General features: G+C 33.5%; 4 protein-coding genes and 1 non-coding gene across 6 annotated transcripts; 2 read left to right on the plus strand and 3 right to left on the minus strand.

Annotated features, from left to right (window-relative positions):
* The first annotated feature begins 1064 nt into the window (after window positions 1-1064).
* Window positions 1065-7057, plus strand: LOC108343580 (uncharacterized). The gene is made up of 6 exons (XM_017581942.2): window positions 1065-1740; window positions 5314-5630; window positions 5725-5851; window positions 5938-6210; window positions 6343-6447; window positions 6544-7057. The coding sequence occupies exons 2-6, from the start codon at window positions 5317-5319 to the stop codon at window positions 6910-6912; spliced, it is 1188 nt and encodes a 395-aa protein (XP_017437431.1). The 5' UTR covers window positions 1065-1740; window positions 5314-5316; the 3' UTR covers window positions 6913-7057.
* Window positions 7058-9447: 2390 nt separating this feature from the next.
* On the minus strand, window positions 9448-11277 carry LOC108341917 (uncharacterized). The gene is made up of 3 exons (XM_017579601.2): window positions 10952-11277; window positions 10516-10854; window positions 9448-10423 (listed from the first exon to the last, which is right to left on the minus strand). The coding sequence occupies exons 1-3, from the start codon at window positions 11270-11272 to the stop codon at window positions 9611-9613; spliced, it is 1473 nt and encodes a 490-aa protein (XP_017435090.2). The 5' UTR covers window positions 11273-11277; the 3' UTR covers window positions 9448-9610.
* Window positions 11278-11391: 114 nt separating this feature from the next.
* TRNAV-AAC (transfer RNA valine (anticodon AAC)) lies at window positions 11392-11465 on the minus strand. Its single transcript has one exon. It is a non-coding gene; the product is annotated as a tRNA-Val (tRNA).
* Window positions 11466-13843: 2378 nt separating this feature from the next.
* On the minus strand, window positions 13844-16922 carry LOC108342674 (transcription factor bHLH25). Of its 2 annotated transcripts, none has more exons than XM_017580468.2 (5): window positions 16545-16922; window positions 16184-16262; window positions 15435-15983; window positions 14395-14766; window positions 13844-14242 (listed from the first exon to the last, which is right to left on the minus strand). In XM_017580468.2, the coding sequence occupies exons 2-5, from the start codon at window positions 16232-16234 to the stop codon at window positions 14174-14176; spliced, it is 1041 nt and encodes a 346-aa protein (XP_017435957.1). In that variant the 5' UTR covers window positions 16235-16262; window positions 16545-16922; the 3' UTR covers window positions 13844-14173. The 2 variants fall into 2 exon arrangements, with proteins under 2 accessions (XP_017435957.1, XP_052734881.1); XM_052878921.1 differs by lacking the exon at window positions 16545-16922 and adding an exon at window positions 16381-16452.
* A 2936-nt stretch (window positions 16923-19858) lies between these two features.
* Window positions 19859-22842, plus strand: LOC108341841 (soluble inorganic pyrophosphatase 6, chloroplastic). Its single transcript, XM_017579496.2, has 6 exons — window positions 19859-20185; window positions 20889-21049; window positions 21441-21541; window positions 21637-21818; window positions 22145-22243; window positions 22592-22842. Exons 1-6 carry the CDS (start codon window positions 19955-19957, stop codon window positions 22682-22684), a joined length of 867 nt encoding a protein of 288 aa, XP_017434985.1. The 5' UTR covers window positions 19859-19954; the 3' UTR covers window positions 22685-22842.
* The last annotated feature ends 9 nt before the right edge of the window (window positions 22843-22851 follow it).

The following is a 22851-nucleotide window of genomic DNA, read 5'->3' on the forward strand; positions in this document are numbered from 1 at the left end:
CTGATGAATAATTAATTTTCTGATAAAACTAAGTAAAGTAATATTTACCAATTTCCCAATCTTCAAAACAATCTTCTTATTATTAAAAGCAAGGTCGCTTTTAGTTAACATTATGCTTCTAATATAATTATAATGAACATTACTAGAAGAGCAAAATATTTTCGTGCCCACCCAAACCCTAAATCTCCAATACTTATATTCACACCCAGAAGAGCAAAACAATATGTATCATCTTACCTTCTCAACAAGACAAACTCCAACCTTCAACTGAGATGACGAAGAAGAACCCAACTTTGCCTCCAACTGAGATGACAAAGAAGAACCTAACTTTCGTAATCTGATTTCAATCACCCACACACGTGTCAATCACTTAATCTCATTTCACAAATTAAACAAACAACATGACAAATATTTAAGATGGAAGCTGGCAGAAGACATGACCTTGCCGTTTGCCAGATCAACAAAGACGCTGTCCATTTGTAAGGACTTATATTACATGTTTCAATACTACAAAGACTAAAAGCCATCAAAATTTTGAATAGAGACTAAAACCAAAAATTAATGATACGACGAAAAACATATTTAACCCTTAAATATTTTATATCAACTAAAAATAAAAACTAAATAATAATATATAAATAAATACAAACTTAATTTTACAAGCATTAAATAATATATAGACAGTATTCTAAAATCATAACTTTTTAGGACCATCTCTGCATATAAGAACTCATTTGCTCCGGTCTTCTTTGCACTGTTTTGTTTTGAGGAAACCGTTTCTTCAAATTTGTGGGTTTTCAAGAGACAAACAAAATTTTGAAAATCGTTTTAAAATATTGTAGAATGAATATTTCAAAATATATTTTTTATTGTTAGAGACCTTATTTCATAATAATAAATTTAATTATGGAGTTCTGAATCCCATTTTCTCAAAATGCTTTTAAATGTATAATGGTTAATCCAAAATTCTGTAAATTTCTAAATCGTAGTCAATAACAATCAGTGAATTAATAATAACTTTAAACTAGGAAAGTTTCACATGGAACCCTCCAGAAATATATAGGAATGTTTTTGTTTCAAGTTAATTACTGTGGTCAGAGAGGAAGAGTGAGTGATACTCATGTTTAGCAACAATAAAAACTTTTATTACGTACGGGCTTTTACCGATGGTACGGAATCCATTTACCGGCGGACTGGATTGCTGCCTTAACGGACAGCCTTGGGGTGACATAAAATACCGACGAATTTTGGCCGTCGGTAATGTCCGCGATGCATTAGGTTATTAGGTTTTAAATTTGGGTATTCCTTTCTCAAATCGCCGAAAATCAATTTCAGAACTTCCTCTCCTCCCTTCCTGTTCTCTCGAGGTAACCCTTGTGTTGTGTGGGCGCGAGTTTGGTTTTCCCTAGCCGGTTTGATGAGCGTGGTGGTGCGGACGCTGGCGGCGGTTCGTTGGTGGGTGGGTGTCTTCCCTTCCCTGTTCTCTCTTCATTCATATTGTCTTCTGTCAGCGCGAGGTTGGTCGCCCTAAGCCAGTTTCAAGAGGTTGCTGTTGCGGACGCTGACGGCGGTTCGTTGGTGGCTGGTTTGCGGGTTGGGTGGCTAGGGTTGTTTTTCTTCGTTCTGGGTTCTGGGTGTTGCGGCAGGGGTGGTGGTTTGTGGAGCTTGGCGTTAGGAGGGATTTGCCGTGAAGTTGGGTTGGCTGTTGCGTAGTGCTCCGTTGCCACATTTTTTGGACAGGTTTGGTTTGTGTTATTCATTGTCTCCTAATGTTTGAATCGTGTTATGAAGCTCGTTGTTTAGTGGATGGTATTTTGTTGGTGTATGATTCTGTGACATTGGTTTTTTTTGGAAGCACTGATGATAACATTCATGATTTATAAAATGTGCACGAAATGTTATGGCAGGGTACTTATAGAATTCTGTTCAAAACCTTATAGACCGGTATGTATGGTGTTTGTGACAATTGTGACATAAATGGAGATGTTAACGATGCACAAATGTTCTGAATGTTGACTCTGCTGTAATGGTGGATAGTATACTGCTATTTGATGATGATAATCTATTATTATGTTGCTTTAAGTGAATGAATCAGTGTCTAAGGTTTGTGTAATGTACATAGGATGCTGGATTTCGAGATCCTAATCTGATCACACTTGGTCGTGCTCCTAATATAATACAAAGTGTAATTGTTATAAAGCCAATTGCTCACAGGTTCTTTGCTGATTTGGTCTCGGTATAAACTAATTATAGTTTGTAAGAATTATGGGTGACTGATGTGTAATTATATATAACATAGGAATGTGTTTAAAATGGAATTAAACTCTGTTTGAATGAAACTAATGTTATTCAGTCCACTTGAGTAACAAACTCGTATGTCTGAGTGTAAACTGATTAAGGTTGTCTGAGTAATCAATTTGTCTGAGTTTACACTCTGTTTTGAGTTCAGAATTGTACTTGACGTATGGTAATGTTAGGCTGCATTACCGCAATGAATATGGGATGATTGAAGGTGTACTTTATGGTCTGTATGTGCTTATAAAGTGATAAAACCATGATGTTGGCATATGAAAAGGATTGAATAGAAATGTTAGAAATGTTTACTATATGAACCTAGAAAGCAAGGTAAACCTTAGTGAAAACAGGAGAACCACTGACTAATCCTAGAATCAGCAATTAAAATCTAACGAAACCACTTCATTGAAGTTTAAATTCAGTGAGCCTAATAAAGTTCAATTGTCCTACTTAAGGCCTTGTTATGATCAGAATTATGTAATTGTTGATCAAAGTAAAATTTCATTGTCAAACCTCAAAATCTGTGAACATTTTCTTTCACGTTGAATCAGTTAGGTGCTGATTGGTGAATCTGTTTTGGGTTCTTGACCTATTTTGAACGGTATTAAAAGCTAAAAGTCATTGCAATTGATTCAATTAACCTGTTCATGATGATATGAGAAAGTAAAATCATTATAGACTTGTGCAGTTCACTATAGGAACCTATGAATTGAAAACGAAAATGTGCAGAATTTAATAAGTTCTTTGAAGCATTTTCACAAACAGATTCGTTTTTCAGTCTTTAACTCATTATTTGTATAGTATGGTTCAACTTAAATTGATTTCTTACTGTCTTAACCTGTTCTAGTGCTGATCCTAAGTTGAATTTGAGTGGCAACTTTCTTCAACTACCTTCTGTTAATTACTTGTCTTATACTGCTATCTTAAGTTGTCAAAATGACATTGCAATTCTACTTTCAGCCTAGCCTTTTCAATTGTGATTTTTATTGCTTTAATTCTACTAGAACTGTTGTGCTGTCAAGTCTATTTTGTGTAGATTTGTTGTTGGATACTGGCTATAGGTAGTGGTAGCCTCTTTAGAGGTGGAGACTTGTAAAAAATCTCCAAACAGAACAAACTACTTCATTGTAGTTTAAATTGACTACCTAAGACCTAAAACTAGAACCTAAACTAGTAAAAGAAAGGTAAAAACTAACCTAAATTTGAAAAACATGACAAACTACTTCATTGTAGTTTAAATTGACTAAAGAAATATAGAAATAAACTTAAAACTTAAAATGTATTACAAACTCCAAATTTCACTACTTAAAACCTAAAAACGTCTACCAAAAAAGTGAGAAATTGGAAATTGTACTAAAAGTAGGCTAACAATGTGTAATATTGATATCCTAACAAGTTTAAAATAGTCAAGTGTAGCTAAAAAAAACTAAAATTGGAACAAGTACCTAAAACTCAAAATTGGACTACTTAAAACCTTAAAAAGTGTACTAAAAAGGTGAGAATTTGGAAATTTCACTAAAGTAGCCTAACAATATGTAATATTGATATCCTAACAAGTTTAACGTAGTGAAATGAAGCTAAGAAACAACTCAAATTGGAACAATTACCTAAAACTCAAAATATGACTGCCTAAAACCTTAAAAAGTCTACTAAAAAGTGTGTGAATTTCGAAATTCTACTAAAGTAGCCCAAGAATATGTAATATTGATAACCTAACAAGTTGAAAGTAGCGAAATGAAGCTAAGAAACAACTCAAATTGGAACAATTACCTAAACCTCAAAATTGGACTACCTAAAACCTTAAGAAGTGTACTAAAAAGGTGAGAATTTCGAAATTCTACTAAGGTGGCCTAAGAATATGTAATATTAATATCCTAACAAGTTTAAAGTAGTGAAATGAAGCTAAGAAACAACTCAAATTGGAACAATTACCTAAAACTCAAAATATGATTACCTAAAACCTTGAAAAGTCTACTAAAAAGGTGAGAATTTCGAAATCCTACTAAAGTAGCCTAAGAATATGTAATATCGATATCCTAACAAGTTTAAAGTAGTGAAATGAAGCTAAGAAACAACTCAAATTGGAACAATTACCTAAAACTCAAAATTGGACTACTTAAAACCTTAAAAAGTGTACTAAAAAGGTGAGAAGTTGGAAATTCTACTAAAGTAGCCTAACAATATGTAATATTGATATCCTAACAAGTTTAAAGTAGTGAAATAAAGCTAAGAAATAACTCAAATTAGAACAATTACCTAAAACTAAAAATATGACTACCGAAAAGCGTAAAAAGTCTACTAAAAAGTGTGAGAATTTCGAAATTCTACTAAAGTAGCCTCAGAATATGTAATATTGATATCCTAATGAGTTGAAAGTAGTGAAATGAAGCTAATGAACAACTCAAATTGGAACAATTACCTAAAACTCGAAATTGGACAACCTAAAACCTTAAAAAGCATATTACAAAGGTGAGAATTTCGAAATTCTGCTAAAGTAGCCTAAGAATATGTAATCTTGATATCTTAACAAGTTTAAAGTAGTGAAATGAAGCTAAGAGGCAACTCAAATGCAAATAATTACCTAAAACTCAAAATTGGACTACTTAAAACCTTAAATAGTGTACTAAAAATTTGGGAATTTGAAAATTCTTCTAAAGTAGCCTAGCAATATGTAATATCGATATCCTAACAAGTTTAAAGTAGTCAAATGAAGCAAAGAAACAACTCTAATTGTGTCTCGGTGTCATTTTATTAACCATGCTATCTTTCCGTGTAAAGGAATTACTTACTATCTTCCCGTATAACAATACTAAAATTATAATACATTGAATGACCAATTTCCCCGATTGCCTTGATGACATCTCGAGGCTTTTGTTATTGTATAGATTAAAAATTAGCATACTTCATAATCCTAAGTTTCCCTTCCATGTCGGACTTAAGTTGTAATAGGTCTATTACTTATGTCGCATGGAGTTATGTTATTATGCCTAAACTTTTGCTCGTTTTGGCTTGTCACAGAACATGGCCGAAGTCCCCAACCACCGTGCCTGGATGTATGACCGTTGTTATAGTGGAAGAAGAGGTTTAAAGGAAGCTTTTGTCGAAGGAGTTGAACAGTTTCTGCAGACGGCTCGACAATATAAATATTATGTTCCTGATGGAGGGATTCGATGCCCATGCATGAAGTGCGAATGTACAAGGATTTTGAAAGATGAGGTGGTCAGAGTTCACCTATATCAAAAAGGGTTCATGCCAAATTACACGGTTTGGACATTTAACGGTGAAGAAATTCCTCATACCTATGATCGACCTTTCATTGAACCTTATGGTCGAGGGTAATACCACATCTTCTTCTTAGTCATTATTTGCATTAAATTCTTTGTTTTACTATGCATGTAGATTCATAACTTTCTTGCATCCATACTTCAGATTTGTTCCTTCTAGAGTTGCTTCAGCAGCCATCAGTTGGTCTATTAAGGATCAATTTCTTCAGCCCTGGCCATCATGGGGGGCAATCCCTGCAGAGGACAGGGAACCTTTCTGGCAGAGATTTAAGGTAAAACATCGTGTTACTTAATCATGTTGTATTCATTTCAAATATGAAGTTCATCTCCTTTATTTTAACATTATCTAGTGTAACAGCAAGATGTGCAGTGGATAGCTGAGCATGAAGCTCAAATTAAGAAAAACTTCCAAAGCAAAGCATCTCAAAGACTATCAAAAATTTTTAGAGATGCAAGGATCACAGGAAGACGCCCTTATTGGATGGGGGAACACATATGGAACTCATTGCTGGCACATTGGACTTCGCCAGACTACCGCAATAAATGTGCTCAAAGAAATAGGGCTTTAGAAAAAGGTGGTGTACTACACACGAGAGGATCAATCTCTACACATGAGCATGCCATTCATATGGTACAAATCTTCATTCATTTCTTATCAATTAGGCTATAACATCATGTACTTTGAAATTGATATATACATACATGTATATATATATATATATATATATATATATATATATATATATATTCTATAATTTTACAGGCAACAGAGCTTGGACAAGCAGTCCATGTTGATGAGGTGTTTACACAAACTCATCTTCAAAAGGGGACTAGCGCATATGTTGATGAAAGGTCTCGCAAGACTATTGTAAGTAAACTTTTTAACAATATTCAATGTTGTACTATTTATTTTGTTTCACACTTTGAGTTTCAGGTTACTGACGTTTTGTATCTTATTTAACAGGAAGATTTTTCTCTTAGATTCTCACAGGCCAAATCTGAGGTGAGATCTATTTCTGATGCTGCATCAAGAGTAGATGCCGGCGATGGCAACATCAGACAACCATCTACATCCGACACATCTGACGAGAGCAATGTTGTTAGTAGACAGGCTTATGATGCACTTCTAGCCAGACTTAAGAATCTTGAAAATCTGGTCATGACATTTCTACCTCAGCAAGGACAGAATCAGTGCGTTCCATCATCGTCCCAACAGCAACACCCACCGATGCAGCCCACCCCCATGCAGCCATCTGCCAACCAACAGCCACCTCCTCAGCAACTGCCTCTGCAAGAAGACGATGATGATTCTGATGATTATAATGACTATTAGGCATTTAGGAACTTTTTAAAACATTGATGTAAGGCTTTTTATTTTAAAACGTAGTTCTTTTATTTTCAATGACCATCATACAATAACTATTTATTTTAGTTATATGAATCTTGAATGATTGCAAACTGATATATTGTTAACTTAATTAGCAATTCAGTGAACTCTATAACTACTGTTGCTGCCAAGATATTCAAGAAAGCAAGTACATATGATCCAAAGTAAGAACAATGTGTTGTAACACTTAGATATTACCAGGAAAATCAGTTTAATTTGCTCACCGTTTCATTCACCATGCTTTTCATATCATAGGTTCTTGCATGTGGCAGCAGAAATATATTGGTCAGATTTCAGCTTCTTCTCTGCTTGAATCCATGTTCACAAACTTCTAAGCAAAAACATCTCTTATAGACCTTTGCATACCCGATACAAAATGTAGCAGTTTCAGAAAGTCTAAGAAGCACAAGGCAGACATTTCTCTTTATATATGATTGAGATATTTTTCTCCCATTTTTTTTTTACACAAGTGTCAACAAGATTTGAGAATATCTCCTGCATTTATTTATATATCTCTCGATTCTTTATAAATGTTCTCCTATTTATTGGCTTTTATCTAAGAAATGTAATTACTTGATAATATGTTCTAATTGGATATAGAGGGGGGACAGTAAACAGCTTGGCTTCTCATAAACTACATCATAGATTATTTAGTGCTGTAGTATGCAAAAAACCTTTTCAGTGGAACTTGTTAGCACTTACGATATCATCTAATATTTCTAGGAGTTACAACATAGAAGTAGATTTGAACTTAGCTTAGGAGAGAATTTGACTCATTTAATTTTTTTTCTTCTATAAATACTTGTCAAGGTTTATTGAAACTTGCCTTAAATGTTACTAGCAGAAGTTCAACATTCATCTTTGCTGATTTCGAACTTTCAGTCATGCTTGATCAAATGCAATTTTCGTGCTCGGTCATTTTATATCGAGAGGGAAACCAGAGGAGGACGGTGATCTTATAAATAGATCTTACTGTGCTATCGGGTCTGGGAGAATTGGATAACACTTTATTTTAGCTTACAAAAGTAAACTACTTTAATTTTTTATTTTATTTTTCTCTTCAAGAAGGAGGTAACTGTGGAGAAATTTCTCACCTTAGTATGTTTCCGTCTACCTGATTCTAGTCAGTTTCACTTTGCTGATAAACTGCAGTGGTTGATGTATGTCTTTTCCAATTTTTCTTTGTTTCTGCAATGGCTTTGACTATGATGCCTCCAGTGATACTATTAATTTAATATAGCAGAAATTTTGAAGAATCTAGTCATGGCACATTTGAGAATAACAATGATTTGGACTCGGGTGTGGGGTGGTGCTATACAAAACTTCTAATTTTATCTGGAAACAAACATGCTGACTTATTTTAATTGTGTTAGAAGGTAGTACATGCAATGGAGCTATGTTAAATCAGACCCATTTTCTCAAGCTGTTGTGACTTCTTGGACAACTGCTATCTTTTCAATCCTACTATACTAACATGGTCTTAGCCAATTTATCATACGTAATTGCTTAAGTAGACCTTAAGTATACCTTAAATAGACTGGTAGATAAAATACTGTTAAAATTAAAAAACAAAGCAAACACAAACGTATGATGAAAATTATAATTTTTTTTTCTGTTTGATGAGTTTGTAATTGCTGATTACTTTCCCCCTATAAAAACAAGTGTGAATAACCTAACAGGGTCCTTTAACATCCCCCTAAAAAAACACTTGTGAAATCACGCACAAAGCAAAAAAGAAGAGACAAAAAGAGCATGATCAGCATGCTTGAATAAAAATGTATTTGATGTTCTTTTTTCCAAATTGAAATCCAATAACCAGAGGAAGTGAGAACAATAATACTTTATGCATAAAAAAATGAGGAATGAGGCTTGAAATGAGATTTTCCTGATTCAAATTCCTGATCATAGTTTGCAATCTGCTGCTTAAACTAGTGAAGAAGAATCAAACTCTGATTAGAATGGAAGAACATCAACACAAAAGTGACAAACCGCGAATGACTGCTAACATAATAAAATAGAATAAAAGGAATGAGCAAAAGCAAAATAGTAAGAGAAAGACATCAAGTTAAAGAATGTCTAAGATAGCAGCAGGGGACTCACTAACAATAGGATTTTGCAACAAGAAAAGATGAAATCATAAAAAAAATTGAGTCAGAAAAGCTTCTTAAAAGTAAATTTATAAATGCATTAACACTATCAATTTTGAAAAGCCTGCTGGATTTAATTGTAGCAATTTGCTGTTGCTAAAAAGAAATAAATGACGACAGATTGAACTATTTGGACAGAAAAGTGAATAGATGAGACTTGAGAGACCACGGAGAAGTGAACATTATGTCCAAACAGTCTTTGGCTCATAATGGAATTACCTTCCGAATTTGAGTGCAGTTAAAACATGTTGAGATGCAGACTAACATACAAACAAGGGATTGCATCTAATAGATTGAGCAAAATAGTTGATTTAAAAAGTGCAAGAAGCAAATGTAAGGTTGCCAAAATAAAACAAATTTCTCTTTATACAATTTTACATGTGTTAACTGTTGTGTATACCAAAATAAAAAAGTGAAGCAAGACGTTACATCTTTCTCTCTATTGTAATTACTGAGTAGAGTATACAAAAACAACCAATCCCTTTTCCTTTCCAAAATTACAGGCTAAAGGGGTTGGGAGGAGGGTGAACGTCTTGCATCTTCGACATAGACACATTCCCAGCGAGCAAATTGGGCGCCACATTATCCACTGGAACAACAGGTTTCAACTGCATAACTTTCTCCGGCACCACTCTCTCGCCATCCACCTTAGCCAGAACCTCAAAATGTGTCGTCAAAGTTTCAGGCTTTGTTCTCCACGCAGGGTAACCCTCCAAGTCCTCTTCATTCACCTTCTTCTCAGCTTTGAAACCAATCTTCACGTAAGTCTGAGCAGAAACATCAGCCTTCAACAATCTAAAAGAACCTTTCTTGTCAGCTTTATGCCCTAACACAGAATGTAACAGTTTCTCAAACCCCAATAAGTTCGCATTCGACCCATTGATCGAAGAAAGTGGCCACAAAGTTGAAAACTGAGTGGGTGTAAGAATCGTGGGCGCTTCACCCTCGAGATCAACGCTTGAAAATGGCTCAACCTCTTTGGTCTTCGAGGGCGAAGACAATTCCACAAGACCAGGTGCAAGACGTTTAAGCTTCAACGAGGTTGATGTTGTTGAGTCGGAAGGCGCTGCTGCGATCGACGTGGGACCAACAATTCTCAGCGACAAAATCGGAGAGGCCTGGGTTCTAGAAGCATGGCGAAGATGTCCAGCGAGAGCCAAAAGACCGTTGGCGAAACCATTCTCCGTCCGGTTTAACGGAAGAGGAAATTCAAGCGGTTGACGGAGACTAACGGATCTTGCACCTTTAACGGTAACCGCCGCTCCCTCCGCCAAAATCACTTTCTTCAACACACCAGCATCCACGTCATGCTACACAGCCAAATCACGTTTTATCAATTCACCATTACAAATTACAATCATATATCAATGAAAAAAAAGGTTGAGTTGAAATTAGGGCTTACGGGAAGAGAGAGTCTCATGTCATTGGCGTCGTGAATCCAGAGTTCCATGGGCCCGGCAAGGACGAAGGGAGCCAGAACGGGAAGCCTGTTATCCGAGGCCCGTTTCGGGACCAAGCCTGTATGGGCCTGGTCCTGGGACTGGAAAATGGGAAGATCCACGTAATCCCAACGTTTGACGTCTTCGAGAAGTTTGAAGGGAATGACCTGATGATCGATTTCTAAGTCGAATCGGTACTCCACGGAATGCCCAACTTCAGCTTCTCGAGGATCGAACCCCGTAATCTTCACCTCATCCTCCGCCGTAATCCCAAATCCTTTCATAATTGAATCCTTCAAATCCTGCGCAAACCACAAATGCGAAACATTAGATTCAGAACCTACAATAACACCATTTATATAAAGAAAAAGAAAAGAGGATTGAATCAATGGGACATACCGAAATGGCCTTGGGGTAGGGGATTTCAGAGGCAAGGCATGAATGAAAGAGCAGGACAGCGATTCCGAAGAGGAGAAGCGATTTCATGGTGCGATTCGAAATTATTCGTTCGATGATGATGAAAGTGTTTTCTCGTGTGGGTTTGGGAGAAAGAATGACGAAAGCATTGGTATATATACAGTTGTTTGTTTTCGGAAAGAAGGTTCTGGGCTGATGACGTGGACCAATAAGGATGGAGAAACTTATTATTGGAGATATGTGATTGGTTGCTATTCGTGGAGGGCGAAGAGGTCGAAATGTGGCGGATATATTTTCGTACATCTTTTCCATTAGCCGTAGCTTCCCCCAAATCACGCGGCTTTTATGCGAACGAAATTCAAAGTTAAAACGACGACGTTTTCCAAGATTGTTCGATTTGCTAAAATCAAAACAGAAACAAATGGCGTCGCCCGGACTCGAACCGGAGACCTTCAGTGTGTTAGACTGACGTGATAACCAACTACACCACGACACCTTATAAATTAATATGAATTTTTTTTTAAATTATTGATATATTTATAATAATCAAAAGCTAATCCAATCATATGTATCCTATAAAAGTTTGCTTGTTATCGAAATTTCTATAAAGTATATCTTTAGATTACATGACAAAATATGTGTTTTTGTACTTTTTAAAAAGGTAAGGAACAGTTTTACTAATAATTATTAGTTTTGGCCTAATAATTTCAACAATAAATTATAATAAAATTTAATTTAGAGTTCAGCATTTTAAATTATCTTTTAATCACCCTCTTCCTCTCCATGAGAAAGAAAAAATGATCTGGATGATAAGAATATCAGAGTCAAATATAAAGTCATCATAAGATTTCAATCTTTTATGGGACTATAATTATAAAGAAATCATGACAGTGATATAAGTTATATTGTTAAGAAAAAAAATATATAGATACCATCTGAAGACAAAACTCCTAAAATTTTCTGGGTTGTCTGGATTTGAATAGCCCCTTGACCGGGTATAATTTTCAAGTGACCTTTCTCTTCATTTTAATAAACATTATAAGCAATGTCTTTTATATATATATATATATATATATATATATATATATATATATATATATATATATATATATATATATATATATATATATTTGTTAATGTGTACGTCTGTTTCTTAGTTAATACATTTTAGTAATGTATATTGGATTTTAGTAGATAAAAATATCCTTATATATCATAGATTTTAAGTCTTAAGATTAAGGGTATTTTAATAATTTTCATTCTCAAAACTAAAAAAAACAAACGAAACCCTAAACCCTTTCTCACTTCCCTCATTTCTCTTTGTCATCTTTATGATAACCTGAACTAAAAAAAATCAAAAACACTGACTGTTAAACAATCTTACAAAAAAAATGATTTTATAATGAGTTTTCATTTTATAATTTTTGTCTTATCTAATTTTATCCAATTTTCACAAGCATAAAGGAATTGGTAATTGACCTAGAAAAAAAATCAGAAATACTCATTGTTAAACAATTTCTTACAAAAAAATGAATTTATAATGAATTTTCATTTTATAATTTTTGTTTTATCAAACATAATGACATCAAAGGAATTGGTAATTGGTCTGGAAAAAATCAGAAACACTCGATGTTAAACAATTTGTTAGATTTTATAATGAGTTTTCATTTTATAATTTTTGTAGTATATAGTTTTATTTAATTTTCATAAGCATAATGACATTCGAAAAAATTTGATAATTGGCCTAGAGAGTTTTTTTTAGAGATGATAATTCAACATATGCAGATGATGAAATTATAGAGGTTAGTAAAGATAGTGAAATTGAAGAGATCTTGAATGAACCTGAAGGTGAATATGTTAATGACTCATATCTTTACAAAGGCAAATTGTTTAACGGCAAGTGTTTCTAATTTTTTGAATTGGGGCTACAGATGACAGAGAAAATGGTTGAGAATGAGAAAGGTGAGTAAGGATTTGAGGGTTTTTTTTTTTTAGTTTTTAAAATGAAAATTATTAAAATATCCTTAACCTTAAAATTTAAAATCCATGATATATAAGGATATTTTTGTCTACTAAAATCCGGTACACATTACTAAAATTACCAACTAAAAAATTTAGCAAACGCGCATATATATATATATATATATATATATATATATATATATATATATATATATATATATATATATATATATATATATATATATATATATATATAACTTTCCTTTTTCACTCTGGATGTAAATAGAAATGACGTGCCTTACCTATAAAAAGAAAAGAAATGACGGGCAATTCGAAATGATCATTAATTAAGATTAAAACAACACTCTAATTAACAATTAGTAGGCACTTTAAAAAAATTATCAGTTTAGACTTCCAAAAGGAACAACCTAAAATTCCTCGTCTTGTGCTAATATTTTTCTCTTTACACGTTCGGTGGATTGGTTTTATATTTAAAGATATTAATGTCTAGCTGTGGTTGGTTTGAAGCCATCAAATTTAGAAAACATCATTTTTTAAGGATCGAGGAAAATCAAATCTGTCAGAAAAAAAAAACACAAAACAATTTGTCTATGATACTTATTTTTGGTAGATGGTGGGATATGGGATTGGAGGAAAATCATTTTAAACAGTAAGGACTTTCAACAACCGAAATGAAAAATTGATTAGGAAGACATAATATAGTTTTGGTGTGATAACAGATAATGACATTTAAAACCCCATATCTATTTAGTCTTTGCATCATTTTTATATTTTGTGAGATTTATATGTTAATATCTAAACTACACCTTGTAGAATATCGATCATGTTCAAATTTTGCAACACGTAAGAGGTAAAAACACCATTATTCCATCACTGACAATGTAACCAAAACCTATTTATTTCAATAAAAAAAAGTAATTCATAACACTTGGGAAAACAAACATAACAAGTGACTGAACAAAGCCCTGTAAGAAATAGATGGAAAACAGGTACAGTTGATCTTCTCAACTTCCTGCAAAAAGATGCATAAGAAGTTCTACATTCACTCATAAAACAAGAGGGTGACAATAACACTGTCAACAAGTTAACCATGGAAAAACCCTCCTGCAAAATGAACCTCAGAGCAATGGTGAAGGTGGCAGACACTGCAGGCCTTGATAACATTGGTTGCACTCCTCGTGAACCTTGTTCATACTTGAATTAATATGAAACTTGTTCATACTAATATGAAAAAGCTGAGCGTAAACTTCTCACGAGATCCTTCACTGTCATGCAAAATTCCATATCCATCTGCAATTTTCAGAAACGGTTTCCTTAGTGAAAAAATTATACCTTAAAGGAACAAATTGGTGCAAAACAACAAATGATGCGTACCAATTGAGCATTTTGTACTATTCATGAACACTTATGAATTATTTGAATGGAAAAAGTGCAGAAATTACCTGAGCAATAATAGTTATATCAAGAATGAAACTCCCAAATGACAAGGCACTGCTATTGGTAACTTTTAAATGGAGTTTCTCAATTTCGCTGATCGTTTTCTCTATGATTCCTTTTTTCTTCTCACAGTGTATTCTTATGAGAACATTTCTTTCGCAAAATCTTGCTTCAATTTCAGGTAGTGCCTCTTCCAATGTACCACCGGTATCTGAACTAGAAGAGTCTTCAGCATCATCTGATAGCTGAGATTTCTTCACTGTTACAACAGATTCCACAGTTCTCTTTCTGTTTTGTTCCTCCTCAAGAGTACTCACTTTCTCTTGCAACTGTTTCAAGTACTTCACTGCTTCTCCAAGAACAGAAGCTTTGTCCATCTGTTTGAAGGGAATTGAAAAAAAGCAAAAGGAGACTGTAAACTCTATTTCGGGTTAAAGGAGTCATAATCTAAGAAAGCGAATGATAAAAAATTAAATAGTAACTACTAGGACAACATAAAAACTATTACTATTTACTAGCATATAATGTTACATATTCAATTCAAGAGCTTTCTTTCTGTCTTCCATTCAAAAGATTTCATATAATATCCTAATCGAGTTGATGAAATACCAAAGGAATACATGAAATCTTCTATAGTTTCTTACTAGACTATTTAAGGTGAAACATGTTTAGACAAAAGAAGCAAGAAATTTTTATCGAAGAAATTTAGCAGAAGATACCACTTTCAACTTAAAATCTTAAGACAATTTCTTATAAGGTGATATGTCTTTATCAGGTGTATTCACTGAAAAAACACAACATGAATGAAACTTTAACCAAACTAAGATAAAAGAATAATACTACATTTGATCAAAAACCTTAAGATAATAGAGTTGAGTTTTCTATATATTCAACTTTTCATCTCTATACACAGATTCACGTTTAGATTTCCAACAAAAACTCTCATATGTTCAATAATCAACACATTACCTTTATAAAAGACATAAGCATTGACCTCAAATTCATGATGACAAAATTAAAAGGCATTAACAACATTATTAGGCACCTTCTTTAGGCCAGGAACGAGAGCAGATAGAGCAATGAACCGTTGGCTGAGTTTCTCTCTCCGCTTCCTTTCAGCTATTATGTGGTCCTGAGGTTGAGAAAGTTTTGGACGTGTTTCAATCTTTATGGCCTCCTGGTTGGCCTTGAAGTGATAGTTTTGATTTCCCAAGGTTCCTTGAGAGATCAACATCTCTGCAAGGGTACTGTTATCAATTTTAGGACACGCCATTTCCACCTTAGGCTTCCCTAGTCCCAATTCATTTATGTAATTCGAATTAACAAATGAAAGAAGATTTGAGCATGAAGCATATTGTGTCTCTGGTGTCTGATGCTGACTTTTCTTGCCATTCCAGCTGTTGTTTCTGAGCTGTTTTGTTGGTCTTTCATTTCCATTTGGTGATGTTTCCATGGATGCTTTGGGGTTGAAGTTTGAGTTGCCAGAAAATGAGAGCTTCTGCAAACTCTCACCAAAAGCAGCTCCTGTTAAACTACTTGTATCAGTTGGGTTTAACTGCCACTGATGGAGAAAGTTAGGATCCTCTATTATCCCCTGAAAAATCAGAAAACGTTGTACTCATTAGCCAGAAAGAATATATTATATACATGTCTCCTAACTAAACGTTAATCTCCGTGAATTAAATGATTCCAAATATAAGAATGTAATAAATGATTCACCATCAACTTCCATATACTTATTTTACCTTATAGTTCCAACTATGAATAATTATATGCATGAGATATTGATCTTACCAGTTCAGGTAACCCTCTGATTGATGAAATCTCCATATGGAAACTCCTCATGCAATGAAAAACGGCTGAAGAAAATATCCTGGAACAGAAGTAAGAAGAAGCTCATCAGTCTGGTACTTAAAATTCATGTAGCTAATAGTACTGGTTGCTGAATGGCCATTACGCAAAAAACTCATGGAAGAAGGAAAAAGCCATACTCAGACTACAACATCCCATGTACATGCATTAAAATCAATAAGTGAGAATAATTCTTCGGAACTTGCTTTCATGTTCATGCATATATATATATATATATACTACAAAAGATCTTAAAAATACTGATTACTGCAGCAGTTGCGGTAATTCCTTTTGCATACTCTACCTTGAGAGTGTTCCAACATATAACACAGTTGCACTGTGATGGTCACAGGTTGTTGATGTGAATGGGATTATACACAACCACAGAAGGCTATTGTCAACTAAGGATAACAGACAACACTCATCCTATTTTATATTTTAGACCCTCCTTCATGCTGACAAATAAATACCTCCACCGATTGTTATTTTGTGGACTTTGGCAGTGTTCTTCACCAACTAGACATTGAAATTTTTTGATGATGGCTTCGCAAATCCAAGGATGGTTCCTCGTCTTGTGGTCCCTCATAAAGTCTCAAACCACAAAGGCTATTTGCCTAACTCCCTTTTACCCTTTTGTGCCTTTTTCCCTTAGATCCCTCCTCATCAATTATTCATTCTCTGGGTCAATATCATTTGAAATCCATATTAACAAACAAGCAAGATCTTGGAAATTAACAAAATAGTGCAATCATGTGTTGTATATGGTAAGTCGATTCTTGCAATCAATTACCAGTTGGTAAGTTGTCATTTTCCACATATGAATGAAAAGGTTGGTCATGAACAACATTTCTAAGTTTTCTTTTTTTGTTGAAACACAACAAAGTTTCCATTGACTAAGAAAATTGCAGCCAATTGCCAAAGGGCATGTGTGGAAGAGGAAACTGATGGTTCAGTGATGGTGTGGGCCTATAACCGGCTTATTAAAGAGTCCACACAATAATTAAAAGGATATTCAAAATTGCAGAGATGGTAGTTTTGTCGTTTGCTGAGGAGTGTGAATACAAGTTAGGCAATAATTAGAGAAAAAAATAGTGCTGCTGTTATGATCAAAGGGTATAAAATAATAATGGTGGTGAGATTTTCAAATCATTCTCCAACTCAGTTGACGCCAATCCTAGAAACTCGGAGCCAGAGTGGCTAGCAAATGGTGATTCATGTGGGAAATGAATGGTTGAGTCCAGTTTTGGACATGCTGGCTTAGAAACAAATGGCCATGATGTTTGTTTGTGTTGAAAGAGGATCCATTTTTGACAGTACTTTTCTAGAAGTCTTGCATTATAAACGTGGATTTGTTACTCTCACTTTTTTCATTTTGGCGGTTCCCACCTCTTAAAAACCAAAAGTAAATTGAAGATGATAGCTTGTTAATTTCAAAGTGATCATTAAAAGGACATTCCAAGTCTAAACTATGGGAATTTATTACATATTCAGACTAATTTAATTAATATAGTAGGTTTAATCATGAATTAAGTTCAGATTCAAGATTCAAAGTTATACAGTTAGACGACGTGTTTGCACAGACATCTTGGGATTCAACCAAGACTTCAACTGTTTTGTCAGTAAAAAGAATTGGAACTTTTATTAATTTTTTTTTCCTTTTCTGTTTTTTATGTGCTTTGTTTAATGATGTAAATCTGTTTTTTATTCAAAGGAAACTAAAATCTCTTTACGTAAAAGTTTAATTATTTTAAAGTTATATTTTAGCAAAACTTACTCAGACAAAAAAAAATGTATCAGAATTGTTAATAATAATAATAGTAATAATAATCAATTATGCATATTGTTAAGTTATGTTAACCTCATCAGTTGAAGTTCAGAAAATCTTTGTTTGGTCGTCATTCTCACAGCCTAGTTTTAGTCCGACTTAATGGTTTTTTTTTAATTACTATTATTATTATTACATTTTGAGCATTGGTCTTGAGTTTGAATCTTAAATATATAATTGACTTAAATACTTAAAGGAAAATTTTAACTAATTACTTAGATAGATTCATGCAACTTGTTGAATCAAATCAATTGGACTTGGTCCTTTTTAGGTTATCGTTTTCATAACCCACTTTTGTTCTAACTTTGGGCTACCAAGTTGACCCAATATTTTGGAGGCAAATAAGTGAAGCATCACAATTGAAAAAACGAATTTTAAGGTAACAAAATTAACAATACTTTTGAATTATTAAATTATTTCAGATTTTTCGGAAATAACTTTTTTAGTTTCACTTATTAGTTATGACTCTCTTTTTTATTTCTTTTGTTATTCTTCGTATTTTTTAAACAATAATAAAGTATGCAAAAAAGATTATGCCAGAAAGGGTAACTGGCCTTTATCAAAAATTAAAAAATAAATTTTTAATTTTTTAGAGAAAAGAAAACAGTTTCATATATATCAGAAATAAAATTAAAATAAAATTGAAAGTGATGAAAAATGATAATTGTGATTTTTAAGTTAAATATATATATATATATATATATATATATATATATATATATATATATATATATATATATATATATATATATATATATATATATATATGTATATATAATTAAAGTAAGTTTGTTCTTCTTTTTTTTTTAGAATTATTATCGCTCTAGAATCTAAATTCTTCTAATTTTATTTTATATTTTATCTATGGGTGTTTCTTTGTTATTTTTTGTCCTTACAGAAATTATAAACTAAGTAGCTGAGAGTACAAATATTTTAATTAAAGATAATTTTGCCACATGGTTGTTTCTAACATCACCTTGTTGCGAATACCTTGGCCTCCTCTATCTAGTTACATAAATTTTGCTTCCTTTTTTCTAAGTTCGTCCAAATTTATTGCTAATTTTTTGCACAAGCTGTTTAGAAAGGGTCATTACTATTACCTCTAGATTGATGTTACAAATGTTGAGAACAACTTTTCCAAACCTTTCCTATAAACTCGCGAAGGAGTTCTTCTTTCACCTACTCATTAATGCCATTGGTGCTAAATCAATTAGGTAAAATAAATTTCAAACAGTTTTCGGATAAAGAAATTAAGGCATTTTTTTTTTCAATTTACAAGAATTAAATATATTAATTTTAAATTTAAAAAGATTGAAAACATGTTTAATCTTTTAAATATTGTAAACGATAACTAAAATGAAAAATAAAAATTACTCTCAAACAAATTACATTTTTGTTATTATTATAATTAAAAACTAGAATTTAACTTGATTCAGACGTTAAACAATAGTCCTCGTAACATCAATCTAGCAGTGAAATTTGAAATAATGGTGTGATTAGTTTTTCTTTTTCTAAAAAGAGCAACATACATAATTTATTTATTTATTTTATTTAAGAGCATATCTATACATTAAAAATTTGATCATGAATTACGATCACCTTGGTAAGAGTCGAATTTATAGAGTGTGATTTGCCTCACCTGATTAGTTAGAGGATCATTCATACTATCTGCAATAAAAAGAAGTCATATTCCAACTTTCACGAGCATATAGTAGTGTCCCTCACGTGCGCTTAAAGCCAATGGCCAAATTTGAACCAGAAAAAAAAATTATAATAATAAAAACCCAACTCACTCAACACTACAGAGACACTGCCACAAAGGGCAAAGAGGCCTATCAGCAAACAAAGTTTGTGCTTTTAGAGTGTGTGAAGAAGGAAGAGCATAATCCATGGCGGCTACTAGAGCAATAACCATAGCGAGCAATTCCACATGCACTCTCCTTAGAAAGAAACCCTTTGTGGGTGGCACTGCCCTTTCCCTCAACAACCTCAAATTTGGTCGGACTAGGAGGTCTTATACCTGCAGGGCCATCTACAATCCCCAGATTGTCGTCAAGGAAGAAGGCCAGCCCGAAACCCTCGACTATAGAGTTTTCTTTGTTGACCAATCTGGCAAGAAGGTACCTTTTTTATTGGGTCAGTTTGGCTTCTATATTCTGTTATTGAATGGGAATTGATTTCTTTTGTGGCTTTTGCTTTCGACTAGAAGAGTGAGATGTTGGGTGTTAAAAGTTTCTTCTTGTTTTTGTCCTTGTCGTGGGATGATGATGGTGAGTGGTCTGTATTTGATTAATGGAAAAGTGAAATTGAAATGCAATGATTTTCAGTTTCTCTGTGTTTGCTTGTTATTTGTGTGATGGAAGTGTTAGAGGTAAATTGGGTACTGTCTGGTTTAATATTTGTGTTTTCTGTTATGGATCGGTAGCTTGGTAAGTTGTTAAGGATGGTGTTTGTTTTGGCTGATGTTGAGTAGTTTTGAATATTCTTATACTTCACTAGCTAAATGCGATACTCTGTTTCACGCACGTGTATGTGTGTATGTGTTTACTTATTGTTACTACAATTCCTCTGCTTTTATGAAAGAAATGTTGAGCAGGAGCAAAATTGCAATGTATTCTGGGGACTTATCATGATTTATATTTGCTTAATATGATGGAAGCTAATTACCGTGTAGCTATGTAATAAGAATCACTATATAATGAGATATTGCGCTTTTCAACTAGGAAATGGAAGTAAAGTTCAATGAATGAGTTTTCTGCTATGTGGGCTACCTGTTATGATTCTGTTACTTGTACCTAAAATGTAATTTGCAAAATTATTTAGGTTTCTCCCTGGCATGATATTCCATTGCGATCGGGTGATGATATCTTCAACTTCATTGTTGAGATTCCTAAAGAATCCAGTGCAAAGATGGAGGTTGCAACTGATGAGGCTTTCACTCCCATAAAACAAGATACAAAAAAGGGAAAGCTCCGATATTATCCGTGAGATACAATTTCTGAGCTCATACTGTTCCTTTCTCATTCTAAATTACATTATTTGTCTTTGGCAGTTTACTTTTAACGTAAATCTATTCTCTACATTATTTTATTGCTTTTTGACATAAATGTGGCGTGGTATTTCTTTTTCAGTGTTGTCTATTTACTACCATAAATCTACTACTTTTAGGGTTCAATACCCATTGCTGACCTTTGATAATTACCCTTCCGTCTTAGTTGCCATCTTCATGTTAATTTTTTATCTTTAACAGTTGAAGCATTTTGCATCTCATTCATCACATCCTTGGCTTCTTTTACTGTGTCTGGTTGATCTAGCTAGACTGATTTGGTTTCATATTTAGCCTATTCTGAAACACATCTTATTCATGTTCTCCAGCTACAATATACATTGGAACTATGGCTTACTTCCACAAACATGGGAAGATCCATCTTTTGCAAACTCTGAAGTTGAAGGAGCACTGGGAGATAACGATCCAGGTATTCCATTAATAACGATTGTAGACTCCCCTCTCTGCCATAAAGTTATATTACAAATACAACACAATATGTCTGAAATCATTGTAATTCTGCAGTTGATGTTGTTGAGATTGGTGAAAGACAGGGGAAAATAGGTGAGGTTCTGAAGGTCAAACCCTTGGGTGCATTAGCCATGATTGATGAAGGAGAACTTGATTGGAAAATAGTTGCAATCTCATTAGATGATCCAAGGGCGTCATTGGTGAATGATGTTAATGACGTTGAGAAGCATTTTCCTGTAATATCTCTATTTTATAAGTTTGTTCTTGTTCATTTTATAGTTTATGATTATATCAAGCAGCTAGGTGATTTTTTAACTGTTTGATCCAAACTAACTAGTTAGGGCAGTCAGCTTATTTACTATTACTGCATATTGACTAAAAAGACTGCTGAGTCAAACATAAATAGTATTGGTTGTGCAGTTGATGTTAGGGATTTTCAGCTTAAGTTCTTATAATATGAGAAGATAAGTTCAAATAAGTTTTGTGAAAGTTCTTCTGGGCACTCCCCTTGGTGTGATGGATAACGACTTTTGTTTGTTATATAATCTTTGGTTGTTTTCAGGGAACTCTAACTGCAATTAGGGACTGGTTCAGAGACTACAAGATACCTGATGGAAAGCCTGCTAATAAATTTGGGCTCGGCAACCAGGCAGCTAATAAGGTATTTTCCTGTATGAATCTATTGAATAAAGTATTACAAGGAATTCCTTACTCTGTACTTCATGAAAGAGTTTAGCACTTTACCTGTTCTTTGGTTGCGTTTTTTCTTGAAGAACTTGGTTGCCTTGATAACTGTATAAGAGGTTGTTTTACTAAATAAGTGTTATAATTAATGTATTCTTCTGTGTTTGAGTACCAAAATAGATTCTTGAACTTAACATAAATTAACAATAAAAATGCTAAAAGCAAAGGAATTAATCATTATTGGTATTAATGTGAATGTGTGCTGGTTACGGTCTCAATTTGTCTCAACTGATTCTTACCTCTCTAAACTTATATTTGGTGACAGGAATACGCGCTTAAGGTTATCACAGAGACCAACGAGTCCTGGAATAAACTTATTAAGAGATCAATTCCTGCAGGAGAGTTGTCTCTTGCGTAGAGATTTTGGGAGGGTCTGTGTTCATGCCATTGCTTGCATTTTGTACAATTCTATTTATGAAGTAGCAATCTCTTCTGTTTAGCTTACCGGTTATATCTTCGACTCTGTTCAGTTGGTCAGGCGTTAGTTCAATAAATCCATCTTGCTTGTGTATTCTACATTTTATT

This window comes from Vigna angularis, chromosome 6 (genome assembly GCF_016808095.1).
Source record: "Vigna angularis cultivar LongXiaoDou No.4 chromosome 6, ASM1680809v1, whole genome shotgun sequence".
NCBI lineage: Eukaryota > Viridiplantae > Streptophyta > Magnoliopsida > Fabales > Fabaceae > Vigna > Vigna angularis.